General features: G+C 38.3%; 1 protein-coding gene across 6 annotated transcripts in view; it reads left to right on the top strand.

Moving 5' to 3' along the window:
• Window positions 1–5,804: 5,804 nt before the first annotated feature.
• The window catches only part of LOC138045582 (uncharacterized), a 5,504-nt gene continuing 1,308 nt past the window's right edge, over window positions 5,805–10,000 (top strand). Inside the window, exons 1-3 of one of the 6 annotated variants that reach the window (XM_068892133.1) lie at window positions 7,113–7,185; window positions 7,281–7,444; window positions 7,928–10,000. The exon at window positions 7,928–10,000 is cut by the window's right edge and continues 1,308 nt beyond it. In XM_068892133.1, the coding sequence (XP_068748234.1) occupies window positions 7,113–7,185; window positions 7,281–7,444; window positions 7,928–7,933 (243 nt within the window). In that variant the 3' untranslated portion in view covers window positions 7,934–10,000. The other 5 variants (XM_068892132.1, XR_011131616.1, XR_011131618.1 and 2 more) reach the window with 5 other exon arrangements.

Raw genomic sequence — 10,000 nt, 5'->3', positions numbered from 1 at the left:
GGCAAATTCCCCACTTCCAGGCACAGAAGATAGTCAATGGCCGGGGGGGATGTTGAAGTTTCGATTTGATCGGCGCATTATACACGTAGAAAAGACCTCTGAATTTGTAGACAGCCCCATTAAACAACTGCAAGATAGTGTGGGAGAAAGAAAGGATAATATAAATGCTTTCCATAAACAATTTTTGTACCTTGAGGCAAACTGTCGCAGGTAGAATTTAAAGCTTGACTGCAAACGAGAACGTTTCGACTCAGACGAACAGAATACAAAATTGAAAAAAAATAGGAAATATTAAGTTTTGGTGAGTGATTTTTTTGAAAAACATACTTGGTATTGACGACGAAAAGGAGATAGAATTCCAGGGGGTACATAGAATAGGGAGGATCATAAAGGGAGGGAGGGGGGGTGGTGGCAATCCCATTTCCCGGTCCACATTTCGAGTTATTGCATTTCTTGAAATGGGTTTAAAGATGTCAATTCGTTCTAGAAAAGCTGTATTAGAGGTAGGATTGATGTAGGCAGGGGGCTTTGAGGTTCAAAAACAAATCTGTTAGCACATGGCAGTGGCCAGGAACCCAAGAAGAGCGAATGAAATATTTGATATCAGGACGTTTGAGCACAACTAATAGGGAGCTTAAACAACGACAACGGCGACGGCTACGGGAACGTCATCTCAAAATATAAATTCGCGTAATTTTAATCCCTACGTGAGTATTTCAACCTTTTTAATATGACAAGGGTGTGGTAGTTCCTCAAAAATGACATTTGTCGGAACGGCACTTAATTTAGGGAAGAAAATGAAAGTTTATCCTCAAGTGTTGACGTTCTTGATAAAACCTCAAATTTGGCTATTTCACGTTGTTGTGTTGCTGACGACGGAAAAGAAATGGACAAAAGTGAAATGCACGTGCAGGGCGTGCAAAGCTATTGTTTTTGCCCACTAAATATGCAAATTTGTGGCGTTCTTGTTGCCGTCGCCGTTGTCGTTGCTTAAGCTCCTTATTATCTGATGACCTCTGATAATGCAAATCCCATTCTTAAGCCCTGGTCAAACGGCGCATGCATATGATAGACGATGATAGTTGACGATAGTCGATGTTAGTTGAAGCTCGCGCTTCTGTTTGACCACCAACTTTCATACACTATCATCGACTATCATCAACTATCATTCATTTTGAGCTTGTTCAAATTCTTCATGATAGTCGATGATAGTTTTCCTCGTTTGACCACGCGTATGATAGTTCATGATAGTTTTTGGTCAGCTGTTTTCCCCGAAAATAGGCGGGCTCGTTTAAAATGGCCACCAAAAGTTTCTCGCGAGGCTCAGCTGCAGCCTCAGAAATTCGCGTTTACATCCAAGATGATAATCATGACAAAGAAAATATTGAAGACCAAGATAACATAGAGAAGATATCTTCAGAAGAAAGCGTCAACTCGCAAGAGTTAGAAGAGACACCGCAAAAAAAGAAGCGTATCACTAAACGTTCATCGGTCAAGAAGGGCAATGCGGCGAGATGGAGTAATGACCTAATTAATATTACGTCTAATAGACGAATATGAGGCCCGGCCCTGCCTTTGGGAAGCCATTTTAGTGTTCACATTTTTACGCGGAAACAGCCTGGAACTAAGTGCTCGCGTGACTTTGCTTGCACGACTGCCGGTGAACTACATCAACTATCACGAACTTCTTTGGCCGTTTGACCATGTGAATGATAGTTGGTGATAGTTAATGATAATTTGGAGAGAATAAACTATCATCGCCTATCATGCGCCGTTTGACCAGGGCTTTAGCAAGGACTTTTTAATCTCCCATTCCCAGTAACAAAATCCCAGTTCCCAGTGATCAAATCCCGTTTTCCCACCGAAAAATCAGGTCAATCCCAGCTCCCATTTTACCCCTTCATGACCCTCTTCATGTGCATCGTATTGAAATTGTCAATAGTTGGGCGAAAATTAGGTGTTAGGCTTTCACCTGTAAACGAGACTGATATGACAATGACTGAGCTTCAACTGCGAAGAACCCTAAGGGCCGAATTACATGGTACGATTTTTGTCGCATGCGACAACGGCTTACGAAAGGCCCACGACATGATTTGCGATTGTTGTGTACGTGAGAAAAAATGTCGTAGCATTTTAAAACATGTTTTAAAACGCTGCAACAATCGTAAGTCATGTCGTAGGCCTGTCGTGAGCTTGTCGCATGCGACAAAAATCGTGCCGTGTAAATCGGCCCTAAAGTATATGACTGACAAATAGACATGCGTGGTACCAAAAGAATCTACCGAATGTGATATTCCCCGTTGTAAATCCGACGGACTCCCTTCCAAATACCCCAATACAACAAGCGTGGATTCCATGATGTAAGAAAATATCTTTATAATTGTTTCGTTGACTTCAAAATAGGAAGACAACGATGTGTCTCTTAAAACTGGTCATTTACTTTATATTTTTTACAAATAAAGATTTGAAGTTTATTTCATGTATTTCATGTTCACTGTGAATTTGACTCTATTATTATGCAAAATTTTAGCTACATGCATTATTCTATTGTTTTGGCACCAACCTGGCCAAGTATCGTGAAAGGTGCCAACGTATCACCATAGTCAATTCGAAGGAGTGGTTATGCGAGAGAACAATGTCACTATCGATGTTAGCAGATACAGCGGCCATTTTGATTTCTATTGTTTCAAATAGCTATTATGGGATGCCCAGAGGACAAATACATATTAATTTGCCCCCTGCGCATCCCATAATGTCTTTTGAAACAATAGAAATCAAAATGGCTGCCGTATCTGCAAAAAGGTCTATTGACCGTAACCGTGGACAATCTTTTTGTTTTCGCTTTGCACGAGATCGCAAATTAGTTGCGCATAATTTCATCGAAAAATTTGATCCGTAATGTTCTCTGAAAAAAACGTGGGTTTTAAGTCAAGGCCAAGAAAACGAAGAAAGACATAAAACAAAGGCACTTGTCGAGTTTCATAACCATCATGCATGCATTAACTATAGTATCACAATTGTTAATTAAATCACGAGATCGTCGTGTTGGTTAACAAAATCCTAGCTTCAATGTGCCATTCAAGCAATTCTTGGAAACTCTGCTAGAAGTATGCCCAAAAAAATGTTATTTGTGATTTTACTTTAAAAACTAGCATAATCCTGATAGCGACATTACGCTTCGTTACCCATTTATATTAATATGCCAACCAGGGCCCGGTTGTTCGAAAGCGGATTAACTTAATGTAGGATTAGCGTAAACTTTTGTTTCATGTTTTCAACTTTTTGGTGAAAGTTTCTTTTGCTTATTTTTGTTGTTCAAGGATTGACTTCTTCTAATGTAAAGTTTTGCCGAATATCAGCGTTGAACAGCGTTTGGGAATAGAGAAATAAACTCCTTGGTTAATTTTTAATCTGGGATTAGCGTTAATCGGCTTTTGAACAACCGGGCCCAGAAGCTAATTGGCTCTTCAAACAGTAACTTCGAATTCTTTTGTCCCATGGTTGGCATATTTCAGTATTAAACAAAAGTGACGTCATTGTTTGTAAACAAGAAATATCGCTATTGGCTTAGTACGCAATCATGATAAGCAAAAGTTTTCAAACGGACTTATATCATTTTATGTTGGAATACTGAGAATTTTCAAATCTCAAATTTTGTCGAGCGGGAATGAGCTGTCTAAATCAACATCGTAATTTTGATTTGTACAAAATTATCCATGGAACTTCACGATTTTCAAAATTTCATTATTAAAAATCGGACTAGAAGCAGCCATAGGCTAAAACTTGTCGAACCCTGTTGTAAGAAAGATTTGTTTCAGTTTTCCTTCTTTCCAAGACTTGCAAAAGATTGGACTTAAGTTCTCCCAAACGCGAATTTTTTGCTTCGCCCTGCCTTGTTGTTTTCTTCCTACCCCTTCACCTTTCCTCCAGTGGCCTGAAACCATCAAGGACTTTCCGAGTCCACGTTTACCACGAAGTTTGTATAGACTCTGGTATTTTCTTGCGACATTACTTCAACTGCAACGCATTAAAAGTAGTTTTAAAGTCTCAATGATCGGTCCCAACTTTCGGAATGAGAGAAATGAATCCCACATAGAGAAATTTATACCGGATTGACAAGAAAGCGTCAACATTGTTAAAAAGACATGAAAAAGAATATTTGATCCTGAACAATACATGATCGAAGGTTCGCGGGCGCAATCCCCTGTCTGGCCAACACAGTTTCTTAAAATAACTGAGAGAAAATTGCTGCCTTTGTAATCACATCTGCAAATAGTTCATTCTTCAAGTCTTCTCGCGCAGGGACTATTTTTGGTAGGCACAACCTCACAGCTCTCAATTGCTAGTAATCAAATTGTGCGGGACGTTTGAGTTGCCACTCGTTGTTAGAAAGCGCGGGGGACGAAGTACACCGTATTGCGGCCTGGCGATGTTCTAGACAGGGGCATCTCTTACTTCCCTAATTGATTATAGACAGGCAGGATGGATAAAGATCCCCAAACAACATCGTAAAATTAGCCCTTAAAAGCTTTGAGGGATGCCGACGAATGAAAACTTGTATCAGTGAGGTATGCAGTCTGGTTGAGCTGTAAATCATGAATATATTAGTTTAAATTTCTAAAGGCACTCTCGCTCTGTCTTCGTGAGGGTTTTATAATTGTTTTGCTTGTAAAACCCTGATTGAGAAAGGCGGTGCCTTTTTAAGTGTTCGCAAAGGATAACATATTCCTTCATCGATCAATGGGCCTAGCTCTTTTTCTTTTTTGATAATTTTTTATACCGCTATTTAGATCCTTCTACAGGATCTAACGCTTCTCTTTTAAAACGCTGGTCCTTACTTGTACAGTTAACATTCAATGAGAAGTTCTACTGTTTTGTTCTGAATGTCAACATGGTCGCTGTGACATGGTTATGAAATAGCCGCTGGGAGATTACTACCTGTGCGCCAGTGTCTTGTACTTGATTTGCCGGAGCGGATCCACATAGTAGAATCATTCCCTATGTGTAGGCCGAAATATCAAGCCCAAAGCGATAAGTTTCACCTTTCGTTTTTTCCATCAAAAACTCTAAAGAGTGGCTCAGCTCCGCCTCAATCCTCAATCTTACATGACTCCTTCCGCTGCGCAAACGATGTGAATCCTAAACGATTTTTTTAGGCCCAAAAATTCGGGAAGGTGAGCATGTTTGATATCAAAATTTGCAGGAGAAAATCAGCTCTCCTGTCCTGCAGTTTGTTCTGGGATAGCTGCAAAGCAGTTCATTTGGCCAGCAGCTAAAGCTCTGAATATTTTATTTCCGGTGGACATTTCGCGGCAAAATCAAACAAGACGTGTTGCGTTTTACGATTTCATTCATCGCTTCGCGGCAAACTAAAGAGAAAACTGCATGGTGAAACTAAAGCGCCTCGGAAGTATAAACAGCTTAGAATATATAAAAAATGAATTAAACGCCGAGGAAGTCGCGTTAAAAATTAGTCTTAGTTGCAAGTCCTTGAAAGGTTGGTACGATTTGAAGAACGCGACCTCACTTAAAGTCAGCTACATTGAGATACTTAAGTAATGGTCCGGCTAAGAAGCAGGCAGAAAAACAATAGCCCGCGGCAATAGCGTCGGTTAGTTAAAATGTGCCAACATTTTTAATCAAATTAAGTTCGGCTGTTCCCATTGGTGTAAGCAGCTAAAAGCGCGAAATTTGAATTTCAATGAAAAATGTAATCGACTTGCCGTCTAAAAAATTAGATTCTGTTTCGTAGAACAAATCATTATGCCTTCAAAAACTATGTTTGTAAATATCGTCAAGATTCTATGCGCCATTTGCCGATTGGCGAATGGCGCATAGAACAATGCCCAAATTTGGCCGAGAGACAGAGATCAAGGGCATGGGGAAGAAGAAATCCAAAAAAGGCTTTTTTTTCATTTTTTTCTCATCTTTTTTCGACATTTTCCGATATTAGCCAATCAGATGCCTCGATTGGAGCAGCAGCTTCTAAGTACTTTTGCCGCTGGGCTGCCTGCTTCTTAGCCGGACCATTACTTAATGCAATTTTAGCGGAACAATGGGGAGTCCAGGTAAAAGAAGATTGCTGCAGACTCGAAGGGCGGATAAGACGGCTTTGCTCAGAAACGCACAGTAAATTGAAAGGGAAGTCTGGAGAGGCTTACACACAACTATGCAACACGGTGCGGGAATTTGAAGTGAGACAAGGAGAGCTGTTGAAGATCAGTGAGCTGGAGAGAGATTTGAACGAGTTGGAAAAAGAAAATGAAGCCCTTAAAAAAGAAAATATCAGTCTTCTAAAGAGGTGTGAAAATATATACACGGAACTTCAAATAGCTGTGGCGAAGGAGAGGAAGACACAGGGAGAGTTGCAAACTGTCTATGCAGACCTTGAAAATCTGAAAAAACAAAATTCTCAGCTCATCTTCACCAGTATCTTGAAAAAAATTGAGAAACAACAGAGTTTTGAGAACACTAGGGGGAAAATAACCGAAGTGAAAGAGCGACAGCATCGTCGTAAGCTGCGAGAAAGTTCGAAAACATCTTTTGAAAAGTCCCTGTGGTTTGCCAAAACCCTAGGTCTTAACCTTGACTCAGCATGCTTCAAGGATGACAATGGTGAAATTTATAAACTTGATTATTGCTCTAAAGAAAACCCAAAATCATTCAAGGATTTGCCTGACGAAGAACAGGAGAAAGTATATAAAATGTGTCTTATTTCTTACGGATAAGTTCTGCATTAGTGATTCTGCCTATCATGAGCTCACCATGACCACCGGGGGAGAGAATATGCCACGAAGTTATCTCATCAAACAGTGTAAGGAAAATCTAAATCAACTCTGCCATATAACAAGGACACCAGGGACAGCAGATGGTGCTCAGCTGAGCATTCAGGAGGAACTGAGAAACAGAATAAAATCAGAAATGGTAAGCTAACATTTCAGTAGAACAATATTTTTGCATTTATAACATCATAGATAATAGCAGAAATGATGACGATGATGATACAATGATGGTGTAGATTATTTAAGTGCAGTCTTCCATTTGTTTCCCCTTAGAATGAAAACACAATTCCAGAAAAAGTGAACATCAAGTTAAGTGGGGATGGGGCCAAGATGACAAGGATGACAAACTTTGTAGTCCTCTCCTACTCGTTGCTGGATGCAGATGATATAATGTCATCCAAAGGTATGTGGTATGTCATCAAACATTTGAATATTTAAGTAAATACCACATTTACAAGTATTGTCATTTCATGTTAACTATAAATCTATATTACACAGGAAACCACACTGTAGCAGTAATCAAGGGGCATGAGAGCTATGACCTTCTTAAATCATCAGGCAAAGATGTCTTCAGCTACATCAACAAGTTGATTGATGATGCAAATATCTGCATTGATGGAAAGGAAATTCCTACAGACATATATTTAGGTGGTGATTTCAAGGTATACTATTTTCTCCTTAGTTTTACTGATTCCTTAACTCTGAGAAGCATTTCAGCATCAATATATATTATTGCTTTAATAAATAAACATAGTACTTATGTATAAACTGAACACACACTAAAAAATTTTGGGGAAAAAAATGAAACAGAAGAAAAGAACATGTATCACACTCAATTTTATTTATTACTGTAACTGATTTAAGTTTGATTTCCCTCAAATTTCAGTTTCTGTTGTTGATTTTGGGCATGAAGGGAGCAACATCAGATTTTGCATGTCTTTGGTGTTTATGCCATAAGAAAGACAGGTTGGTAGGTAGATATAAAGCTATGGTAGAGAGACAGACAGAGATGGTGACACTGACAAATTATTAGCTAAAACAAGGTATACAAAATTCATCTTTGAAAAAAATAGATTTCTCATGTAAAATGAAACATAACTTCTATCTCAGGCAACATTTAATTCTAATTACCTAAAATTTCACAGGCATGATATGTCTAAGCCCAAAGATTTCTACTGGGAACAGCATACTTCCAGGAAAATTGGAAATTTTGCAGAATGGGCTAGGCAGACGAAATACTCATGTGCCCATCCACCTCTTCTTAACATCCCTCTAGAGAATGTTGTTGTTGATGAACTACATCTGATGCTGCGAATTACAGGTTAGTCATGTGGAGAATGTTATAATGTATAATAAAACAAAAGACCTGAGAACTTGTCATGAAATTAAATCTTAAGTTCACAGTCAAAGTCGATACTACACTAATGAAAGGCTAGACAAACCAAACAACAATAAAATAAGTTTCAAGGTTGAAATGCAGATTATAGGTGAAAGATGGAAGTGATCCTCGCACTTAACAGGACAATTTAAGTGATTGAATTTTTCAGGTGTCTGTAAAGTGACAATTGCTTAAATTGTCCAGTTAAACTTGCAAGGATCACTTCTATCTTTCTAGTAAAATATGTTTTATTGTTATTATGCACTTGAAATTATTTTCAACAATTCCTTACAAAAAACACTATTATCTCTTGTTCTGTGATTTTTCAGACAACCTACTCACAAATTTGGTTCAGGAAGCTGTGGAATGGGACAAGGAAGAAAATCACAACAGAGCCCCCAGTTTAAGAACAGATGCACATTTAAATGCCCTGGTAAAATGCATAAATAGCTGTGGGGTATGCTTTAGTGTTTGGGAGAAAAAGAACACGGATGGAAAGGGCAGTGGAACATTTGACTTCACCATGCAGTTTAATGGGGTCAGACAAGAAACTTCTTTTGGAACATCTTCCTGCTAAACTGGAGGGTGTGATTAGGCCAGAAGGAAGCAATACAGTTACTAAACTGTGGAAGGTAGTTAACAATAATCTAGTGTGCCAAGAAAATTACACTAAATCCCTGGATGACAGGAAGTCAAAACCAAATCACATGTTTCATTTTGTAGTCCTTTGGAGATCTTTACAAAATGATGAATAAGGACAATCCCTCTGAACAAGAAATCAACAATGTTTACTTTGTCAAGGTATTGTTGTCACATGTGCAACAACTTTCTTTAACATCTTCAATTAACTGCAGTTAAAACAAGAATAGAGTATTAGAGATCTTAGAAAGGTAAAAGCAATTCACCTGATTACTTTGCAGAAGAACATATCAATTTTTCTGTTACAAAAAAATTAGTCCCAGTTAGTACTCATAAAATGCTGAGTGCTATAAGTTCTTCACTAAAATTTAATATGGCTGATAAACACGTTTTATACTCACAGGCACAAGAGTGGATTACAACATTTACATTCCTGGGATAATTATGTCAAGGTTACCAAAAGGAAAGAGTGACACCATACATGCACATCATGGCATATCATGTACCTAGGTTAATGATGTTACACAAAGGAATAAGGAAATTTTCAGGTCAAGGTACAAACATGTAAATTACTTAAAAGTATATTGCTATTAGTTGAAAATGAAAACCACTTAACCCAACCATGTTCTCAGTGGTATTTCTCTACGTTAACCTGTGTGTATCATTTTTAAGCTTATGATTTGCAAAGTGTGGCTAACAGATGACTGGAATTTAAAGTTGCACAAATTTTGAAATATGCATTTAAATGACTACAAAACTGATCAGCAAAACTGACTCATTGTACAATCGTTTATTTCAAAGCTGGGAAAAAACAGTATGTACACAGTGATGCCCCCTTGTCTGTATGCTAACAAATGACTGCCCTTCATTTTTTGTTTTCTTTTTTTAAATAGGTGTAAAGAAAAAAAATGGTGACTGCCGACGAATACATCTCCAAAAATCAAACAAATGGGATGCATCTAAAGATGTGCTTCTGGTCCTCAAAAGACAGGAACATTTAAGTACTTTTGAACGAATGCCTAGTAGATAGTACAAGAAAAGGAAAGCTGCCTACTGGGAAAATGACATCAAGCAGAAACGGGCAAAACAGCTGTCAAACATACAAGCAGAGAAAACATCAAACCTGCATGAACTACGGGAAAGCAATCAAGTAGATATTGAAAACATGACCCCAACTAATATTAGAGATAAGCTTAAAAAA

The sequence above is a fragment of the Montipora capricornis genome, chromosome 4 (assembly GCF_036669925.1).
Source record: "Montipora capricornis isolate CH-2021 chromosome 4, ASM3666992v2, whole genome shotgun sequence".
NCBI classification, from domain to species: domain Eukaryota; kingdom Metazoa; phylum Cnidaria; class Anthozoa; order Scleractinia; family Acroporidae; genus Montipora; species Montipora capricornis.
Note: the sequence above shows the minus strand (reverse complement) of the source record. Positions and strands in the feature narration are given on the sequence as shown.